Below are 21,181 nucleotides of genomic sequence, written 5' to 3' on the forward strand. Positions count from 1 at the left end.
TCCCAAAGCTTCTCCTGAAGACAGAAAGGATGACTTACATGAAGTTTACTCTTAGTCATGGAGGAATCAGCTCCCCAGACCTGAGAGAACTGGAGGATGGAAGTGGACATCCAAGGAAAACACTGGTGACTTTCCCAACTTCATTCCCCAATCAAAGAGGACAGTTTCTGGTTTGCCAGTGGCAAGTTTATTACATGATTAAAGTTCAAATAAAAAAATAATAACAAAATCTTGGCAGGGAAGCTAGAGCCAGAGTATGGGAATGCTGTTTCCCTGTCCCCAGCCTCCCTGGCCAAGCCCAGCTCCATTAACTCAGCTTGACTCGATCAAATTCCTCATCAAGACTTGCATCTGTGCCCTGGACATCTCTGCTGCTCCCACTGGAGACTGAATCCTGGGCCCCGGGCACTGGGGCTTTGGTGAGGGCCCCATACACACCCATGGCCTAAAAAAAGGGACAGAGAGAGCCATGAGGACACATGGCAGAGGGCATAGCCCAACCCACCAATAGCTAAAAAGAAAGTGGGGCTGGGGCCAATAAACTTATTTTTCCTTTCTATCTCTCTTGCAAGACTCAAGCTGTAGAGTCTATTCTAGGAATCGTAAAAACTATCAGAGCAGGGTTACCCTCAGAATATTGGTACAGATATATCTGCCCCCAAAAAAAGATGTCTCAAGAGCTCCCCTATCTCCAGGGGTGAGGGAGGTGTCTCATTCTTAGAAACTTATTCTCTACAGAGACTAACAGAAGGTCTAGGGCTCAGGCTACTCTGAAGGCCTCTATGGTGTCTAAGTTGTGATGGTGGTGACAGGGGTCTCAGTTTCTGGCATTGGTGTCCTGTGCTAGGTCCTCAGGGTACTCTAACCTGAGCCACCATACTGGTGACATCGCCAGGGTTGGAGGGCAGCAGGATAGTGTTGGAGTCCTTGGCCAGTTTGGAGAACGCACTGACATACTGCTCAGCCACAGTCAGCGAGGCTGCTGCATCTCCATTCTGTGGCCACAGAAAAAATCAAAGATCACAGTCTTGGAGAAGGAGATGGGTGGGTAGGTGGAGGGGAGGGGAGTAAAGAGTAGTCACGTTCCTGGAAAGAGAATCAGATCACAATACAGATCACAATACAAGAGATCATGTAATCTGGCTCAGCGGAACCCACAAAGGCAGGAACTTCTCCCAAGAGTAGATGAGAAAACCTCTTCCAGTGTCAATTCTTGTCTCCCACCCCACCCAGGGCCTCTCACATGTTGTGTCAGAGCTGCAGCCAGGATCCGAATAGCTTCAGCCTTAGCCTTGGCCTTGGCCAGAACTGCACTGGCCTCTCCTGGAAGAAAAGAGATAGAGCTTTACTCATGAAGTCAGGGTACCTCAAAGCTCCTGTCCCAGTACCAACCCTCAAAAACCCAAGCCCTCTCCTCCCTCAGCCTCTACCCTCTGCAGACCTGCTGCCTGATTTATTTGTTCAGCCTTTTCTGCCTCGGAGGCCAGGATCTGTGCCTGCTTCTTCCCCTCTGCCACGTTGATGGCTGACTCTCGGGTCCCCTCAGACTCTAGAACTGTGGCCCGTTTCCGCCTCTCTGCCTCCACCTAGAAACCCCCAATGACCCCCATCAACAAAAACCCAGAGTAAATTCTTACACAGACCTGCAATTGTACCCATCATGACAGGGAAGGGAGTCCAAGTCCCCATGAGACTGGAGCATCCTGAAGTCCTCTTCCCCGCCCCTCCCTGGCCCCCACCTGCATCTGCATGGACTCTTTCACCCGGGGTGGCACGTGGATATCCTTGATCTCATAACGGAGGCAGCGAATGCCCCAGCAATCAGCAGCCTGATTGATGGCATCCACAATGCTAGCATTCAGGGACTCCCGCTCCTGGAGAAAGAGAGGTATAAATTCCATGGCTTCAACACACTCATCAGGGATCTAAGCTGAGAAGTGCCACTGACTGATCTTGACTCCCACAAAGGATGGAGAGTGTGAGGGAAGCATCTTCAAACAGTAACTCTGGCTCAGACCCCTTACCCGGAAGACTTTGTCCAGAGAGAGTTTGCCAAGCTCTGATCTCATGGTCGTCTGAGCTAGCTGTGTGACAGCATACTCAGGGTCCTCCACACCATAGCTTGCCTGAAAAGGGCATGGAAAGTGTAAGAAGCTCGAATGCAGGATTTTAGTGGGAAAAGCAACTTAGGAGCTGAATAAACCAAGGAGAAGATACCTTGTATGGGTCCATGATACGTAGATAAAGGACTCCATCGATTTGCAGAGTTACATTGTCTACAGGTACAGGAGCAGGAGAGAAAAGGAGGAAAATCAGGCCTCCAATTTCCGCTCAGCTCTTTCTCATGAGCTCTGCATCTCCTGCAACTACATCCTAACGGTCTCAGGGCACCCGTGTCACCCTGCACCCCTCACCGAGAGTCACAGCCGACTGCTCAGGCACGTTGATGACAATTTCCTTGAGACTCTGCACGTATCGGATCCGGTCTAACACAGGGATGAGGATGTTCAAGCCCTGGGAAGAGGAGTCATGGGTCCTCAGAAGGATGGGGGTTGTAGGGTTGAGATCCAAGCTAGGCCTGGAGTGGGTATGGAATGAACATATGGAACATTCCAAGTAAAGCAGAAAGCTGGGCGTGTCAATAGTAGGGAAGTCCAAAAAGATGGGAATACAAGGCGGGACATCTGAACAAAGGGGACAATCAAGAGAATGGGAGCCAGCAGAGTAGCAGACAACAGGAGCTGAGGGGGTAGATAGGGGAGATACCCAAGAATGGGGCTTGTGTAATGCTAGAGCAACACCCAAAGGTGGTAACATGGGTTCAGCAGCCTGGGCCCTGCCAGGTCTGGCCAGGGGAGCTGAAAGCCAAAAGTGGGCGCAGGCTCCAATGAGATCCCACCCCATCCGCCCATATCGTGAGGGAATTCGGCATCAGGGTGGCCCTGAGTGGGCAGAAGAGGTTCTCACAGGCTCCAGGATCCGGTGGAATCGGCCCATTCGCTCTACCACCCAGGCCTCTTGCTGCGGCACAAACAGTACCACGGTGTTTCGGGGCAATCCAGAGGAGGCGCGACGCGGAGCACGGCCAGAAGCCTGCACGGAGCCCTATCGAGAAGACGAGGATTAGCAGAGACCCCAGCCGGCGGGCCACATCGCCCTTCTCGGCGCCTGTCCAGAGAGCATCTCCTTAAACCGCGACCCTAAAGGGTCCTCGGAGAGGAACTCACGTGGGTACTGTGACCTCTGACCCTAGTTCTCTCCCCAAACTTAGAATCCTGCTCCTTCCCAGGTAAGGATCCAGGTGATCTCTGGCAGGACCCTTGGAGAACGTTCCCTCGCACTCACCCTCAGCAAAAGGGCCCCAGTGCCCCGCGCAGCGCGCGCCAGCATTTCCCACGAACACAGGACCTCCGGAACCAACGAGACGGTGAGCAGAGAGGTCACTCTAGAAAACCGGACCTGAGCCTTTCCTCCTGTATTTCCACTCCCCCAGACGTACTTCCGGCCGTCTCCGTTCTCCCGCCCCCCCCACCCCAACTTCAGCCAATCAGCTTTACTTGAACAGAAGCGTGTATCAAGTTGTTCCCTGGGATTTGTAGACCAGCTAGAGAAGGCACAAGGCTGAAACTTGTTCTGGTTCTCTTTGATCAAGCTCAAGATCCTGGACATGGTGACCATGGAGTCTATTTTCCGCGTGCAAGTGTCCCAGAAACACCTCCCACCAAGTTCTTTACCTCCACCCGAGACTCAGTTTACCCTTCTGAGCGTATAAACGGCTTCGTCACCATAGCGACCAAGGGATTGGCGCTCTATGCCATGGTTGCCATAGTGACATTGTCAGGTAGTCCTGCTGTGTTGTACCCAGCCCTCCCACTGGGGACTGACCCCATTCCCGTTGCCATGGTGATTGGGCCTAACATTGCCTGGTGATTGGATTGAGATTTCCCCCTCCCCTCTTCTCCCCAGGCACCGTAGCTTTTTCTACCTCTTCCTAGTCAGTCTATCAGGCCTGGTCCCCTTACAGAGTCCAGCACATAGCCCCTGCATTCAGGCTTCTCTGGATCATGTCACTCTGCACACATCCCTGATGTCTGGCACATCTTTTAAGAGACTTGCAGAATCACCCCCATTTTACATTTCAGGGCACTTAAGTTCAGAGGTGCTAAAATCGGTAACAATAGAACTAGTTTGGGTATGTAGATCCACATTCAGAGAGCTCAGCTTTTATGGCTGAACCTTTCTCACCACCCCACCCCACCCCATTATCTGAAAAGAGCAAGACCAGATCCTAAGAATCATTAGGGCCTTGCCTAAGACCTCATGGCCTCAGACCTCAGGCCCGTCTGGGAGAAAGGGCAGAGTCTGAGCTCCAGTTAGACCCTCCATCCCCATTCCCATATTCTCCCCAACAGAAAAAGTAGGGTTTAGCTCAAGTTTCCAAACAAGAATTTATTCTTTCTTTATTGTTGTTGTTTCCTGAAAAAAAGTACCAGGTACAATTTTTTCATTTCTTTTTTCTTTCTTCTTTCTTTTTTTCTTTCTTTTCTTTTCTTTTCTTTTTTTTTTTTTTTGTTCAAGTTTCAAGCAATTGCTTGTTCCCCTCAGCCAGCCCCAGGAGTCAGGACTAAGGCTGGGTCAGAGTCTGGTGTGGGGAATGGGGTAGTTGGGAAATCACATGACTGAGTTTGAGGGGTGCCCCTCATCCCAGCTGAGGTAGGTGGGTCAGAGTCTGGTCAGGTGAGAGGAGGCACCCCAGTCCTTGGCCCTGACTCTGCCCCCAGAACACCTTCCTCAGTCAGGACCCCAAAGCAAGGAGACACAGGCAGGAGGAGAGAGACAACTGGAGTCTGGAGTCTTAGATCAGGCATGGTTAACCTCTGTGTGTGTGCATGCATGCAAGCTCTCTTTCTTACACACACCACATAAATAAAAGCTTGTATGTGTGTGCGTGTGTGCGCGGACACGTGGACACACACACACACACACACACACACACACACAAGTTGGCTTTCAGAGAGGGGTCAGAGGGTAGGGGAAGTGAAAGGTATAGGGAAGGTATAGGGAAGGACAGGAGAAGCTGAGTCTTTGGCTAGGGACTCAGTCCTTCTGGGATAACCTCTCTGCCCTCAGCTGAGAAAGAACAGTTCTCCCCCAACCCCCACATCAGCTTCTTCAACTCCTGAGCTTGGAGCAATATCTGAGAGTGGGAAAGGATGAGGGGCAATGCCAATTATCAGGTTTGGGAGGTTACCAAGGCAATCCAATTTGAATAAATTATAAATTAAAAATAAATAAAATAATAAGTGGCCCCTGCCCAGGACAGGGAGGCAACGCTGGCATGACTTGCCTGGGAACTTTAGACAACCTCAGGGTAACTCCTTGTCTCCCCACTACCTAAGTTGGCCTGGGAAATCCAAGGGAGTGGGAGGCACATGGAGTACCCAGAGTAGAGCAGAGTGTGGTAAGGATCAGAGGCTTTAAACACCCAAATAATCGATTTGGGCATGAGCATGGTGAGGGCTTTAATTCAAGCCTAAAGGGTCTTTTGCCACCTTTCCACGTATTTGCTCTGTCCAGGATGGAGCAGGATGGGTAGGTACTTGGCCCACATGGGTTCAGGGCACTGGCAATCAGGGCAAAGGTGAATAACGTGGATTGTGAGGGGACTCAGTCACTGCCTGCAGTTCGTAGGGGAGCCCTGTGTCCAGTTCCAGGCTCCGGCGGGAAAAAAGCAGGCGGATGTCTCCATGCAGGCTTAAGCGGCCTGAGCGGGAGCTCCGGAACCTGGGGGACAACAGGGTGATCAAAGAAAGAATCCAGATAGTAGATAAGCCAGATAACCTGGGGTGGGGAAAATCCTTTCCCTGGGCCTACCCAGCTGCCCCCAGGCCCTGTCCTCACCTGAGGTGCAGCAAGTAGCAGAGGAGGCGGCAGGTGGGGCTAGCATTTCCCTCCTCACCCACAGGCACCAAAAAGAGGCGATGGCGCAGGAAGGTCATGTGGGCAGCAGGCATGTCCGAGAAGTCAAAGGTCACAAGGAACATCTTCACCACAGTCTGGTTGGGGTTAAATAAGGTCTGGGGGCAGGACAGGCAAAGTTGGTAGGGCCTAGGGGCTGTTCTCCTCTCCCCACTCCCACTGCCCCTCAGGGGAAACTTACCACTTGGATGGTGCCCATCTTGGGCACGCTGTAACCCTTCCTCCCCAGGGGATTTAGGTCCACGACACCCTAGGAAGGTCATGGAGCCATCAGCTAAGATGGGGTCTAGGAGAGCTTTGAATACTCATCCATCTCCATAATCTCTCACTCTGGGCCTAGCCCTTGCCCCACACTAGAGTTCTCCCCACCAGGCTCTGAACTCTCTCCTAGGTGAGAACACCTAAAGAATCCTTCCTGCTATCCATCCCTCACCCTCCTCACAAGCTAACTTTGGGTTGAGGTCAGGTCATACCAGGAAGGGAGCCGGGGCATTTTGCTCAGAAACATCAAAGAAGGTGACAGTGACAGGCAGGGTGACATGCTGGGGGCAGTAGGATCCACTAGCTCCAATCTCTGCCGTGAAGCCCTCAATGTGGCCAGATGGTGCAAAGCGTCCTCGCAGCAATGATTCCTGGGGTTGAGATGGGGAAAGCATATTATGAGACAGATACCAGCTATTTTCCTTACCCATCCAGGCCACACTCTACCATCTCACTTTCCCCAAGGCCCCCAATCACAGAATCCAAGGGGAACTACCTCAAAGTTGCCAAGCAGGGTACGGCTGACAGCAGGGGTAGGAACAGGGGAGGCACTGGGGGGGCTCAGCAGGCCTGGCCCCTTCCGGAGGCTTCGAAGGGAGCTCCTGGTAGGGGAGGGACACACAGTACATTGGCTTGAAGTATTCTGGTATGCTTACTCATGTCCTTGGGCTCACCCTTTGCCACCATCTAGGGCTCCTGCCCTGGGTTCCCCTACCCTGCAGTCAGAAAAAGGATTATAGACTTTTGCCCCACTTGCAGGGATAGAGCAGAGGGAGAAGCTGATCACTTACAGCTTCAGGCGACGGGCACCTTTCAGCCTCCGCCCCATGGGACTGCAGTCTGTTGGGTCCTATGGAGAGGAAAGATTACAGAAAAAGATTGGGTGGAGGTCAGGCATGTTTGGAAGCAGGACCTCATTACAAGCTCTCAAAGGAACATCTGGACCCCCCTCCCCCCCCCACTCCTCAGGCCTTCACCTTTTCCCACACACATATCTACTTAAGAATAGACCATCCCCTTCTCCTGGATTACCAGCACAGGCTCCTTGGGCCCAGGCAGCAGATGGCTCCAGAAGGGTGTGGCTTTGGCATCAGAACTGTTGGCAGCAGGAGGGTGGCCCAGGGTTCCCCGGCGCCTCCGAGGGGCTGGCCCCTCATCCTCAGAGCTGACATCCAGGGCTTCTCCAGCAGGAAGCAACCTTCGCTTGGTGGGGCAGGGGCCTGGAGGTCCAGGGCCAGGGGGTGTGTGCTCGGGACTGTGCCCATTGGCAGTGCTAGGGGACTCCCTAGGCCAAGGGCTACCCCCGTTGCCCACCCCAGCCACTGGGCTCTTACCCCCTATTTGTGCAAGACTGTGCAAATCAGTGTCAAATGTGTGCAGCTGGCCCAGAGGGGCTGGCCCTGGGGACTCCCCCAGGGACCCCTGTGCCCCTGGATCTGGGGAAGCCCAGTCTCTGGTGTGCAAACTATTGCAGGAAGCATTTGATGGGGGACAAGGGGAACTCTGGGCCCCTGAAGTCCAAGGTGAGGTGGAGCTACCTCCCTGTTCCACAACACAGAGGCCATGGTGACAGAAATGCTGGCTGGCCAGACCCAGTCCCAGCCCCAGTCCCTCTGGGCCTAGTAGCCCCACAGCAGATGGTTCTTCAGGGGGTAGTCCCTCTCTGGCCCCCAGCCCAGGGCCTCTCTTCAGCTCCCTGGTAACCTCAGTGGGTGGGGCCGGCCGTTTCAGGGCCCTGTGAGGCTCAGAGGCACCAGCTGGAGGGGAAAAGATGGATACCTGGTAGACCCCGGGGGATGTCGCCCCCCCTGCTGGGCTGTAGCCCATGAGCAGGCCACCCTGGAGGGCCCCCTGCCTGACTGCAGGCTGCGAAGGGCCAGCCTCTGGTTCTGAGGATGAAGACGGCTCCGCCTGCACGTGGCGCATGAAGCCCCCCCTTGGGTCAGGGGGGCCCCCCCACACAGCCTTTATGCTGGGCCTGGGCTGGGGGGCCTGGGGACATCTGTACAAGAGAAGAGAAGAAAAGGTGATCAGAAGAATCATTGGGTCTTCTCTCTTCCACCTGAGTTGCAGATCCTCCTCTGGCCTGAAGAGGTGACCTTGTGGGTTTCCTTGGGGTGAAGCTGTCCAAATCCCCAGATGGATTAATGGAGTATAGAGGACAATCCCAGAATTTCTGAGAGGATGGCATGTTTAGCTCAGGGTTCTCACTGGACCTGCTTCCCCTCCCTTTCCCCAGCACTCACCCCGATGAAGAGGCCTTAAGCCTAGCCGTGTGTTCCCTCTTCCTGACTGATGCCTTGCTCTCCTAGCTTGCAGTCTGGTCCATTCCCGCTGCACTGGCAAGGTGACTGCCACCATTCCGTGCAGCTCTTGGGCTCAGCTGGACCCTAAGGAAAGGAGAACAGACATTAAAAGCCAGGATCCCTGGTGCCAGTGGCAAGACTCCTGTCTAGTTGTGGGCTATCAGAGTACCCTCCAGGATATCCTTCTCCCATACGAAAAGCTCTTCAGAAACAGAAGGTGTAGTCTTGGGATCCAGAGCCCAGAGGGCAGAGCTAGGTTACCTACGGAGTCAGAGAGAGGCAGATCTAGGTTCAGCATAATAGGAGGTGAGAAGTTGTGGCAGGATCACCATTTATCAGGGCCACCAGCTAAGGGGCTTCTGCCCTGAGTGTGAGGGGGAATGCAATACCCCAAGATCCAAGAGAACTCCAATGCCAACTGAGAGATGGTCAGAGTATGAATTCAGCCCTCCTAGACAAGGTTGTATAACTCCTTCCTTAAAGTCTCTCTCCAAAAGACAAATGCTACTCCGGAGCCCTAAGGGGAGAGGTCTTGCAGAAAGTCCTACCCCAGGAGCACTCCTCACAGATACAAACCTCAGGTCAGCTCAAAGGCAGCCCTTTGGCCTTAAACACATTACCCCCGGCAGTCTGTCCCTTTAACAGGAGGCAACAAATCTAATCAAGTGGAGGGGGAGTGTAGAAGGCAATGCCAGAAGGCACTTTCCAGGACCTCCCCTCCCCCTAGGCCCTGCAAGCTAGAGATAAGGCAGTGGCAGTCAGATAGCTGGAAGCAAGTAGGACTACCTCTCCACTTAGCCACATGTTTAGCACCCAAAAACCCAAACCACTGTTTTTCTGCCAGGACTAAAGACTTTCTTTATTGACTAGTCCACCCTCAGGAGCCCATACTAGGTGAGGGGAATGCCAAATTGAAGGCCATTTTCCTTTATGGGAGGAAATACTGTCCCAGGATCAAGCTTCTCCTTTGGGCAGTAGCCTATGCTGCCTGCCATCCACCGTATCTTTTCCCCTTCAAAGAATGTCCCCTGTATACCTACCTAAGCCCTATCCTTCCTCCTTGGCTAGGCCAAATGCCATTCCCTCCAGAAAGCCTACTCTGTCCACCCTAGACCACATCTCTCTCCTGAGACTTCACCTAAGGCAGTGTCACTATCTACTACAACCCAGTGACAATTTTGCTTGTTCTTATAGGTAAGAAATCTCCTAGACAGACCAGGGGGTTCTTAAGGATAGTTCTGTTCGCTCCTCTGCCAAACTCTAAGTACAGGGAGTAAGCACATGGCAGGACTCAAAAAAGTAGAATGCAAGCCCCAGAGACTTTGGCATCAGTCCTAGCAGTGAAGAGAAAAACTCCCAGAATTAGAGAAGTAGAGAGATTACTTGTATAGGGAGAATCAGCAATAACAGAGGTGGAAATGGGGGACAGGGAGAAAGGGAGAGATTTACACATCGGGGACTGAAAAGCTCTCCTACACCAAGTTCTTATCATTGCACTCCACATTACCTTATTTCACCAAGTTCTCGTGAGAAATGGGATTGCTAGAAAATTCTGGTTCCCTGTGGTGGGTGGGGTGTCTGGAAAGGGCAGAACTCCAATGACAGCACTGTCAGAGGGTAGGTACAACCTGTATTCATCTCTACCTTCCTTTCCTCTACTCAAGCCATACAAGTTGAGGAAGGTCCTTTTTCTTAGCACCCCACCCCTGGTCATCCAAGTTGGCCTCTGGAGCCATTGCCCTGGGGAAGGCAGGTGATGACATGATGCCCTACTTGACCCCAGAATGCCTGGCATCTGCTCATTACCCCAGAGCCCTCTCAGTTCCTGACTTGTCAATGAGAAGCTCTAAGACGCACTTCCCTGCCACCCAGCCTGTCTGGCTCTAGACCATGGCTTCGAGCTGACTCATGGGGCAGGACTGTGGAAGAGGGGGGCAGGGTAGGCCAAACCTCACTCTCTGTGCAGGGGGTGGGCAGCAGCTGGCATCAAACAGCTGTGCCAGGCTATGGCTGGCAAGGACTACAGTTCCCAACATTCCCAAGGAGCAAGGCCAGCAAAAACACCAAATCCCAGAATACCATGGGTTCTGTACCTCAGACACCTGCTAGGCCTGGGAGGTGGGGCAGGTGGGTATTGGTACAGGTACAACTCCCAGACTCACTCTCCCCTTTCCTTCAGTATTAAAGGTATCTATTTCTACACTGATCTAGGAGGGTGGCAGGAAGGAGAATTCCTCTCCATGTGCTTTCTACCCTCATCCTGTTCAGAGAGAACTGCCAGCTACTCCACATTTTGTTCCTATACATGTCCACACAAACTAGCGGAGCTACTCCCATGGACCACCACTATGGGTAGGAAGGTCAACCTCTGGTCTCTAACCCACCCCTTGACTGCTGACCTAAAGCCCTCTACCCTTAATGGAGAGACCAGATGTCAGCACCTCCTCCAAACTGAGTCCAGCAGACTCACCCCTTCCGCTGGACTCCTTGTTCTGGATGATGCCCCCAACCCCTACTTAGTCTCCCAGGTCCATTCTCACCCCTCTCCTCCCCAGAGCCTGGGGCAGGCCCCATTCCATACTGGAGCTTCGGAGATTTGCTCTTTCCCCCTAGCACACACTCACCCCGCTCTTAAATTGGCTCCGCCGCGGCGGCCGCTGCTCCGGGCCCTTCCGTCCCGTCCCGGTCCCTCCCCTCGACTCCCGGGTCCTCCCCGCCACGGGCCCCCAACCCAGACAAAGGGTGGCTCACGCAGAGCCCTGCTTTGCTAGGCTGTTCTCTGTTCAGCTTCGTGTGCAACACTAGCGGGACCTGGCGCCCGCAGCCCCCCAGCCGCTGCCGCACCCCTCCCCGCGACTGTCCCTCCCCGTGGCCGCCCCGGCTCAGTGCTGTCGACTCCGCTGCCCCTCTGACTCACAGGCCATTTCCTACCAGCTGATGGGGCCGCCCGCCCCGCCCAGCGCCCCAACACCCCCGCCGCGGCGGCCGTGGCCGCCACGCCCCCCTAAGACCACGCCCTCCGCGGGCAGCGACCATATTCATTGGCCCATAGGAGTCCAGCCTCTCCACGACCTCAAGTGTGAGGCACGCCCCCTCCAAGAGACACACGCCCATTGGCCCACAAGGGGGCAGGCCTACCCGTGTCGCCCCGCCCATCTCCTTAACCCCTCAATTGCAGGAATCCAAAGGATCTCCCTGCCCTGCCAATTTAACCCTTTCAAAGGTGTGGCCTCCCACTGCTCACCTCCGCCCTTCCTCTTCCGAAGGTGTTTAATAGGACGCCCTGGGGCTTTCAAAGACAAAGTTCCACAATCTCCAAAATCAGCCTGCTCTTCCCTCACCAGACCCCAAATATCCCCACTCTCATTCATCTCTCCCTTTCTTGCAAACCTGAGCTTCAAACACCAGAGTACTGCTTAAGTCTAGAAAGCTTCCTTCATGCCAGAGCAGATGAAAAAGTTCTGAAGTGGGATCTTATCTCCTTCCATTGAGAAATGGTATTCTTCCTTCTCTTACTTTTTATTAATTTTCTTTTGCCTTCTTTAGAGGGACCTCAAGAATTCCAGAGATAGGGATACATTTTAATTCAGGGACCTAAACATCCTTTTTTGTGTCTCTGAACGACCATTCTGAGATCAGGCTGCTTCATTCTTTCTACAGTATTCTTTCTATTCATAGGAGACGGAGCACCCAGGGGAAGTGGGATAGAAAGGCTTCTGCCATGAGTGGGGGGATGTGCCCAACTCTTGTGATGGAGCTCCCTCCCATGACTCACAGCTCCCTCGAAACTCCCCACCCTCCCCCTGAGTCACTGGGCTCTAGGCTGGGCCCAGAAACAGCCAAACTAAGTGGCAGCAGAACCAGCATTCCTAATTCTTTAAATGACCTATTCTTTAAATGACAAGGATGGAAACCTCTATAAGGAGTAAGCATTAAAAGATGCTCTTTACAGGGGCTGCTTTAGGGGTAAGCTAAGAAAATAGGTACCTTTTCCTCTGAACTTGTTGACAAGTTAGTTTCCATACTTAGGAAGCTTTTTCTGTCAGTCTTCCACAGAAGCAAGGAAATACCAGAGTTAAAAGAGGGACGACTCAAACCAAAGCCTGGAGTATTGGCGTAGGCCAGGGCAGGTTGCCAATTATGCCTCTAGAAGGGGAGTCCATTCTTCCATAGTTCAGAGGCTACAGAAGGCCTAAGGTCCTTGTTTCTACCTTGCCTGTGCTGTAGGCCCCAAGGGCCCTGAGGTTGTCACTGGATAGTAAAAAAAAAAAAAAAAAAAAAAAAGGCTCCCCTTTCCCTACTTCCTCCTTGTGCACTAGATTCAGGAAGGACAAGTAAGAGGGGCGCTTGGGTGGCTCAATCTGTTGAGTGGGCTCTGTGCTAACAGCTCAGAGCCTGGAACCTGCTTTGGATTCTGTGTCTCCCTCTTTCTCTGCCCTTCTGCCATTCATGCTCTCTCTCTCTCTCTCTCTCTCAAAAATAAATAAAGAAAAATTAAAAAAAAAAAAAAAAAAAAAAAGGAAGGACAAGTAAGTAACCCTTCCTCTAGGCTCCCTTCTTCTCACCTCAGACCAGGGAGAAAAACCCTGAAAAAGAATCCATTTCCATTTGCCGTGGACTGATTTATTTGTTGGTTCCCTAATGCTAAGGAATAGGATTCAGGAAATTCTCAAAATTCTGAACAAAATTGCAAAAAGCAAGAGCTTACTTCCTTTAGTAAAAACTTACTAGGAAGACAAATAGACACAGAACACTACAGGAAAGTGATAGTCCCTTGATGACCCCAGAGAACAGGCAGTAAGTTCTGTCTTACTGCCACTAACATAGATCCAGGCCTCAGTTACCTGCAAAGGGCAGGGGGGGCAGTAGCTCAGTGGGAAGGATCAAAGGTGTTCTAGGCCTCCGTGTGCCCTAGGAAAGCAGCATGGTACAATCAAGAGGCCTTATCTAGCTGCTGTCCTTTATTTTTTTCATAGCAGTTATCACCAGGTGCCCCCCCCCCCCCCACGCATTTCTTTCTCCTCGTTAGAATGGAAGCTATAGGAGAGAAGCAATGTTGTTTTGTTCATGCTGGTATTCCCAGAATCAACCTCAGTGCCTGGCACATAATAGCTGCTCAATAAACGTTGGCTGAAAGAAATGATGAGCCCTGGGCTGAGGGAACAGCAAACAGAAGACATAGGTCCTAATACCTGCTCTTTCACTCTGAGACCAGAGAAAGTCACAGTGTCTTTGGCTGTAAATTTTCAACCCTGTAAGATTAGAGGTTTGTATAAACTATAGTTGAGGGCTTCTACAACTCTGGCCTTATACTGCTATGATTCTAATGGCTATTGTTCACTCAAATCCATTTTCAGAGGATGGACACAAGTTTCTGAATGCCCTCCTGCTTGTATTGAAGCAGAGAAGCTATATACTCCAGCCTCAGCACAGCAAACTGATGCCCTTTCTCTTTACGCCCCACCCACTCATACAAATGCCTCAGTCCTTAGGAAGCTGGAGTGTTTGCCCTGGCCCGCCTCTCTGAGAGACAGTCTGGGAAGCTGTGTTGCCATAGCAATCAGCTCCTCCTCAAAAGGCTTCAGCCTGCCCTCCCTTACCCACCCTACCCTACGGCTTTGTCTGGCCTCAGCACCCCCTCCCTCCCCAGCCAGTCTCTCAGCTAAGAGGAGAGTTGGCTTGGGGCCCCTTTCAGTAACACTGTCATACTCATCCAGCCACTGTGTGGAAGGCAGGCCTTTTTTCAGTCTCTCAACTAGCCCAGGGACAAATAGAACTTTGGCACTACATCAAGTCCCCTCAGGGAACCTGAGGAACTCCCAAGAGGATTAGGCCCCTAGTATCAGTTCTGACCATCAGCCTCCCGGCCAGGAGTGTGGGGAGCTATTCTCTCTTCCTCTTCCAGCTGAGGCTGGAACCTCATATCCCTTCTGGAGTTCAGCCTGCAATAGTAGTTCACCTCTCAAAACAAACATCAAAGACTCAATAATTTCCACCTTTCCCACAGAAGCCGATTTTTGAGGGTTCTAGGGTTCCCCACCCAGGAGAAGGAAAAGGGTGGGGAAAATAACTTTGTGGCCAGTGGTAAAAATGTAGCTGCCAGTCACTTGTGGGGGCTGTTGGAAGAGATCTTGGCAGTAGTGGGATGAGGTCTGGGCCTTGCAGCTGGTTACTAGGTCCTGTGGCCATTGAGCACAAAGCTCCTAGACGGGCAAGTCCCAGGCCAGGCCCCAGGGCGAGGAAGGAAGTGGGAAATGAGCACACCCAGAGCAGAGGGCAGGGCAAAGTGGGGGAGGGGGAAGACAGGGACGAAGGCAGCCTTCTGGGAGGAACAGGAACTAGAGTGGGGGTTAACAGGAACACCAGCTAGGGGAAGAAACTCCAGTCTCAGCCAGCCAGATCCAAAGCAGACTGAGGAGACAGTCACAGAAGACCTAGCAGCAAGTGGGGCCTGGATCCTCCCTAAGAGTGCTCAGGCCTGAAGGTGTAATTAGGAGCCAAGGAGCCAGGAGCACTATGGACTGGTTTCTTCACCCCACTAATCCCATCATGCCATTCCTAGAACACAGTACACAAACCTCTTCCTGGAGTCTCTACAAAGCCAGGAGACTTTCTCAAAGCACTAGGGGTTCTTCCCCCCTCATTTGGGGCCTACAGCCTCTTTCCCTCACATAGTGCCCATTCTCTGCACAGTCCCTCTGTCTCTCCCACACTCTGGACCACCAGCTCTTCATCATACAGCACCTGCTTTCCCCAAAGCACTTCACATCCCCTCCCCCTCAAGCATAGCCAGGCTCCAACCCTCCACATCAGACAGACTTGCCCTCTCACACTGTACCTCCAACCTCCACAAAGCACTCCCTTACAAGGGACCCTGGAGAATGCACCTGCCTACCCACACGGTGAGCCCCCAAGTCCTCCCCCAACTCTGTCTTCCTCCCCCGCAGCAGTCCTCAGATTCTCTCCTTCCTTAACGTGGCCCCCACCTCCTCATGTTTGCCCAAGCGCACCCCCATTCTTGTCCCTTCTTCCACGCGCACCCCACCCCACACCTGTAGTTCCGTGAGTCCCGTTGCACCTGAGGAGGTAGTGGGGTTGAGGCAGTTAGAGAGAGGCCCTAGCTGCAGCCTCGGCCTACAAACCTCACCCCTTCTGCCGGAGCCCCGCCCCCGCAACGCCCAGGCCCACCCCCTCCCTTGTCCCACCTCCCACCTTCTCGGGGCCCAGCCCCTTTCCTAGTTTCTTTAATTCCTCTGGCTCCTCCCCTGTAACACAGGCCCCGCCCCTCTCTAGCCCCGCCCCTTCTAGCCTTTTCTGCGTCTCCCCAGAACATCCGCCTGTCCCTAGCCCCTTCCTTGGTCCCCACCCCCTTGTGGTCTCTCCGCCTTTCGCTAGGATCCGCCCTCTCTCGGATTCCAGCCTGGCAGAACCCAGGCCAGGCCCTTTTCCACCGCGAGCCCCAGTCGGTCTCAGGGACTCTCCTACCCCCACCCCTTCTCCCTCTCGCCTCACCCGGGCGCCGGCGCTCCTGCCGGATCCGCTGGCTCTGATTGGCGGCGACGGCCCCAATGGATGGCGGAGGAGACAAAGTGATGGCTGCAGGTCGCCTGAGGTCCCACCCCGGCCACGTGCGGCTTCTGTGATGACAGGTCTAGAGGGGCGGGGCCTTGGCCTGGGTGCCGGCCTAGACTGACCGGATCGGGCGGGGGGGGGGGGGGGTTGGGGAGTCGGAGCTGGCATCAAAGCGCTAGCCTGAGGGCACTGAGCCTGATACTGGGGCTCTCCCCAAGCTTTCGCGCTGGTGTGAGCTGCCCGCGGAACTTGAGCCTTTTTGTGGTGACGTCTGGGTTTGCGCGCACATTTGCCCTAATGGGGGAGGTCTGGGGGTTTGCAAGATAGTGCAAGGAGTCCCAGGGGTCGGTGAAGATGAGAGAATCTGGTTGGTGGGATCTCAAGTCTGTGGGATTGAGCAAGTGTCTGCAGCCTACGCTGTGCGGAAGAATCTGAGTTCTAGGAGGTGTGCAGTAATAGCCAGCCAGATCTGTATCTGTGGAGGTGGGTCAGCAAGGAATTCTGTGAATTTTAGGAGACTAAATGTTAATACGGAGTTAGAAGAACCTTCAATCGCCGGAGAGAAGTAGGGTCTCTACTTTATACAAGTGTCAAGTGAGCTATCTGATAGTTAAATATGTTCTGTAATTTAATTAGCGCTTGAGACTTCTCTCTGATTTACTAATTGCTGAGATACAGCAGTGGGGCGGGGGTTGGGGGGGAGGGGAGAGGGTGTGTGTCAACTCTTTCCAGCTACCTGTAGATGGCAGCACAGGACCCTTGCAGAACTGAAGGGCCCTCCGTCCAGGGCCTATCCGGCCTCTCTGAGGAGCTGGCTGTATAGATTGTGGGTTGAACTTGATAAGATTCTCTGAAAATCACAGAGTCTTTAGGTTTTTGTGACTTTTTTTCCGTGAGTAGTGAATTTAAGCTGACTTACTGAACACCAATGTACGCAAAGAAAAAGAAAAAAAAAGCTTTTTTCTCTATTCTCAAGGAACTTGTTAAGGTCGTTATACAAATACCTAGAGAGAGTAAGTTGGAAGGGTTTGGGTAGTGGAAGTTGGTAGTAAGTTGGAAGTGGATTTGGGTGGTGGAAAAAGCATAGGGTTTGTAGTCATTTGTGTTGGCCTCTGAATTTTGGGTATTGGGTATTTACTAGGTGTATGAATTTGGCTAAATTACTTGACTTAAAAAAATAAATTTTATTTTAGAGCAATTTTAGATTTACAGAAAACTTATGAAGATAATACAATTTCCATATACCCCACTCCATATACAGTTTCCATATAATAAATGTTAAATTTATTAACATTTAAATTAGCATGGTTCCTCTGTTACAATTAATAACTGATATTGATACATTATCATTAACTAAAGTCCATACCTTATTCAGATTTCCTTAGTTTTTACCTTATGCTTTTTTTCTGTTTTAGGATCTCATCCAGCATGGCACATTGCATTAGTTCTCTTGTCTCCTCAAGCTTCTCTTGGCTGTGACATTTTCTCAGACTTCCTTGTTTTTGATGACCTTGATAGTTTTACCCTCAGGTATTTTATAGAATGTCTTTCAGTTGGGATTTGTCTGATGTTTTTATGATTCTAGGTTTTCGGGAGGAAGACTCCTGAGATAGTTTCATTACATCATATCAATCTATACGTGTGTATGTGGTATGTTTACATACACAATATTGGCATTATACTGTATATTCATAATACAAGTTTTTATTTTATTTCATTATTTTATTTTATTTTTATTATTTTTTAATGTTTATGTATTTATTTTGAGAGAGAGATATTTATTTATTTTGAGAGAAAGATAGAGTGCGAGTAAGGGAGGGGCAGAGAGAGACACACACAATCTGAAGCAGGCTCCAGGCTCTGATCTGTCAGCACAGAGCCCGACATGGGGCTCAAACTCCTGAACTGCGAGATCATGACTTGAACCAAAGTCAGACACTTAACACCCAGGAGCCCCTATTTCATTTTATTAAAAAAAATATATTTTATTTACTTTTTGGGAGAGGGCAAATGGGGGAGGGGCAGAGAGGGGGGACAGAAGATCCGAAGCAGGCTCTGTGCTGACAGTAATCAGCCCGGCTGGTGTGGGGCTCAAAGTCAAACTGGGAGATCATGACTTGAGCTGAAGTCAGAGGCTCAACCCACTGAGCCACCCAGGTGCCCCACAAGTTTTATTAAATCAATGACTCCTAAACATTCTGGGAGAATTCTATAAGATTAAAAAAAATTTCTTTATGAGGAGTGCCTGGCTGGCTCAGTTGGCAGAGCATGTGACTCTTGATCTCAGGGTTATGAGTTGGAGTCCCATGTTGGCTATAGAGCTTACATTTAAAAAAAAAAAAAAAATTAAGGGGCAGTTGGTTAAGCTTCTGACTTCAGCTCAGGTCATGATCACAGGGTTCATGGGATTGAGCCCTGCTTGGGATTCTCTCTGTCCCTTTCTTCCCTCGACCCCTCCCCCACTCACACTTTCTCTTTCTCTCAAGCTAAATAAATAAACTTTAAAAAATTAAAATCAAAGAAAAGAAGTAAAAAATAAAACTGTCTTTATGAAATTTTAGGCATACAGAAAGTTATAAAGAATACTATATCAAACATCCACATTCTTCTCACACAGCTCTATCAAATTCCAATATTCCACCACATTTGCTTCAAATTCTCTTAAGGAAATTAATATTTCAGATAGGTTGGGCTTTTATATACTCCTTCCTAATCTCATTCCATTCTCCCCCTTGCTCTTCATCTTCTCTCCTCAGAGTTTGCCACTATTCCAAATTGGTATTAATTTTTCCTCTTCATTAAAAAAATAAATTTATTGACTAATATACATGTATTTCTATTGGATATATACCTAGGAGTATAACTGCTGAGTAATAGGGCAGGTATGTGTTTAGCTTCAGTAGATATTGCCAATATTTTTCCTAAAGAGATTATAACAGTTCACATTCCTCCAACAATATATGAAAAGTCTAGTTTCTTCATTTCCTTGACAACTCTTGACATTGTCAGTCTTTCCAGTTTCAGTTATTCTAGTATATGTAGTGGTATCTCACTGTGGCCATAGTTAGCATTTCCCTGATATCCAGTAAAGTAGGACACCTTTTCATATGTCTATTGGTTATCTTTTCTGACTTGCCTGGTCAGGTCCTTGGCCTGTTTTTTTTATATGGTTCTCTGTATTTTTTCTATTTGTATGAGCTCTTTATATATTTTGGATAGGATTCTTTTGTTAGAAAGAATTATCTGTAGCTTACTTTTTTGTTTTCTTAGTGGTATTTTTCAATGAAGTAAAGTTCTTCACTTTAATATAGTCCAATTTATTTTACTGTTTGTGTATAATGTATTTGATGCCTGTTTAAGAAGTATTTGCCTATCCCAAGGTAATGAATATATTCTCTTATGTCATTGTCTAGAAACTCTATTATTTTATTTTTTATAAGTCATCTGCAATAGATTTTGTGTATGGTGTGAGGTAAGAGTCAATATTCATTTTTTTCCTATATGGTTATCCAGCACTTTTTGTTGAAAACATTGTCAGAGTACAAATTCCAAAAAGTTAAAAGCAAGATTCTTATAAGAATATAGAATGAAAAACATGCCAAAGATTTATTTAACTCATTAATGACAGAATAAGCAGTATGGTAAAGCATGTTTAATGAGCATTTAAGGAAATTAGGTATTATATTAGAGCTCTGGTGAGGGGTGAGATACACACACACACACACACACACACACACACACACAGGGATAGAGATAGAGAGATTTTACTATAAGGAACTGGCTCACAGGATTATGGAGGCTAATAAGTCCCAAGATCTTTAGCCAGCAAACTGGAGACCCAGAAGAGGTGATGGTGTAGTTCCAGTCCCAGTTCAAAGGCGTGAGAACCAAAAAGCTGACAATGAAATTCCAGTATGAAAGCCAGCAGCAGGCTCAACACCCAGGAAGAGCTATTGTTTCAGTTTGAGTCTAAAATCAGGAAAAAGGACCAATGTCACAGTTCAAAGAACTGATCAGGGAGAAATTTTCTCTCACTTTTTTGAAGCTTTTATTTTTAAGTAATCTCTACAACTGCTACAGGGCTCAAGCTCACAACCCTGAGATCAAGAGTTGCATGCTGACATCTTACAGGTGCAGAGATTATGACTTTGGTAGATGAGACTAACATGTTTGAAAGTGTAGGAAGAATGTTTATTCTTCGTTCCAAGGAGGTAATTAACAATCAACTGTTAGAGAAACAGAGAATAGCAGAAGAAACAAATTAAAGAATTGAAACAGAAAAAAATCCTACATGGAGTGGAGTGTTAAAGAAGCTGAGGACAACATCTGGAAGATGCTGATGGCATGAAGGGCACAGCAGGAAGCCTCTAGCAGAAGCTTCCTTCCCCCTCCCTTTTCTGGCAAGGGCAGAGGGACCCGTGTGGGGAAACATCCTCACTTCTGCCCTGATGGACTTTTTTTATTTGGATGATCTGGTAACACAATGTTTTCTGCTTCACCCTGGTCCCCTTTCAGATCCCATCTCTGTATTTTTTATCCTACTTCTGCCTGAGACCCCTGCCCAGGACACTCTTCTACCCTGGGGGTGAATCACAAACTCCCAGGAGAGAGAAAATGGGAGCCAGGACAGATAGGAGAGCTCTGCTCAAGCCTACTGCCAAGTTATGCTGGTTAGAGCAATAAAGGGCATTTGTTCCCCTCACCACCAAAAAAACAAAGTCTCATGCTGTATGGACTGAGCCAGCCAGGCATCCCGAGAAATTTTCTCTTATTCAGTCCTATTGTTCTATTCAGGCCTTCAGCTGATTGGATGAGGTCCACCCACATTAGGAAGAGAATGTTATAGTGACATTGTTAAATGGGGTGCCTGTCTGGCTCAGTTGGTGGAGCATGTGACTCTTGATCTTAGGATGGTGAGTTCAAGCCCCACACTGGATACAGAGCCTACTTAAAAAAAAAAGTAAGAAAGAATAACATTGTTAAGTTGATTGTGTCTACAGGATAATAACACCATAACCTTTTCTTTTTTTTCTAAGTTTATTTATTTATGTATTTATTTTAGT

General features: G+C 49.9%; 3 protein-coding genes across 14 annotated transcripts in view; 1 reads left to right on the forward strand and 2 right to left on the reverse strand.

The window, feature by feature from the left end:
- Positions 1–164: 164 nt before the first annotated feature.
- On the reverse strand, positions 165–3,478 carry STOML2 (stomatin like 2). Its single transcript, XM_019454601.2, has 10 exons — positions 3,346–3,478; positions 2,968–3,105; positions 2,415–2,514; positions 2,218–2,276; positions 2,025–2,126; positions 1,740–1,874; positions 1,442–1,586; positions 1,244–1,323; positions 867–995; positions 165–445 (listed from the first exon to the last, which is right to left on the reverse strand). The coding sequence occupies exons 1-10, from the start codon at positions 3,388–3,390 to the stop codon at positions 308–310; spliced, it is 1,071 nt and encodes a 356-aa protein (XP_019310146.1). The 5' UTR covers positions 3,391–3,478; the 3' UTR covers positions 165–307.
- A 2,025-nt stretch (positions 3,479–5,503) lies between these two features.
- On the reverse strand, positions 5,504–16,171 carry ATOSB (atos homolog B). 5 transcript variants are annotated; one of them, XM_019454595.2, is made up of 9 exons: positions 16,059–16,171; positions 8,487–8,630; positions 7,273–8,242; positions 7,032–7,090; positions 6,737–6,842; positions 6,453–6,611; positions 6,161–6,229; positions 5,902–6,077; positions 5,504–5,784 (listed from the first exon to the last, which is right to left on the reverse strand). In XM_019454595.2, the coding sequence occupies exons 3-9, from the start codon at positions 8,164–8,166 to the stop codon at positions 5,631–5,633; spliced, it is 1,617 nt and encodes a 538-aa protein (XP_019310140.1). In that variant the 5' UTR covers positions 8,167–8,242; positions 8,487–8,630; positions 16,059–16,171; the 3' UTR covers positions 5,504–5,630. The 5 variants fall into 5 exon arrangements, with proteins under 5 accessions (XP_019310140.1, XP_019310139.1, XP_053764056.1 ...); XM_019454594.2 differs by lacking the exon at positions 16,059–16,171 and adding an exon at positions 15,599–15,712; XM_053908081.1 differs by lacking the exon at positions 16,059–16,171 and adding an exon at positions 11,464–11,513.
- The window catches only part of UNC13B (unc-13 homolog B), a 252,575-nt gene continuing 247,252 nt past the window's right edge, over positions 15,859–21,181 (forward strand). For 4 of the 8 annotated variants that reach the window (XM_053908080.1, XM_053908077.1, XM_053908076.1 and 1 more), the window contains exon 1: positions 17,609–17,648. In XM_053908080.1, coding sequence (XP_053764055.1) covers positions 17,624–17,648 — 25 coding nt within the window. In that variant the 5' untranslated portion in view covers positions 17,609–17,623. Of the gene's footprint in view, positions 16,196–17,533; positions 17,649–21,181 lie in introns of those variants that run through there. The other 4 variants (XM_053908071.1, XM_053908072.1, XM_053908079.1 and 1 more) reach the window with 2 other exon arrangements.

Source organism: Panthera pardus, unplaced genomic scaffold (assembly GCF_024362965.1).
Source record: "Panthera pardus isolate Hobbes unplaced genomic scaffold, ASM2436296v1 HiC_scaffold_20, whole genome shotgun sequence".
NCBI classification, from domain to species: Eukaryota; Metazoa; Chordata; class Mammalia; order Carnivora; family Felidae; genus Panthera; species Panthera pardus.

Excerpts from the sequence above, each read along its gene's own strand:
- STOML2 (XM_019454601.2), bottom strand. The coding sequence starts at position 3,390 with ATGCTGGCGCGCGCTGCGCGGGGCACTGGGGCCCTTTTGCTGAGG. Across the intron at positions 2,515-2,967 it reads TCCACCGGATCCTGGAGCCT|GGCTTGAACATCCTCATCCC; the intron begins GTGAGAACCTCT and ends TCCTCTTCCCAG. Across the intron at positions 1,324-1,441 it reads ACAAATAAATCAGGCAGCAG|GAGAGGCCAGTGCAGTTCTG; the intron begins GTCTGCAGAGGG and ends CTTTTCTTCCAG.
- ATOSB (XM_019454595.2), bottom strand. The coding sequence starts at position 8,166 with ATGCGCCACGTGCAGGCGGAGCCGTCTTCATCCTCAGAACCAGAGGCT. Across the intron at positions 6,843-7,031 it reads GGTGCCCGTCGCCTGAAGCT|GAGCTCCCTTCGAAGCCTCC; the intron begins GTAAGTGATCAG and ends CTCCCCTACCAG. Across the intron at positions 5,785-5,901 it reads TGCTACTTGCTGCACCTCAG|GTTCCGGAGCTCCCGCTCAG; the intron begins GTGAGGACAGGG and ends GTTGTCCCCCAG.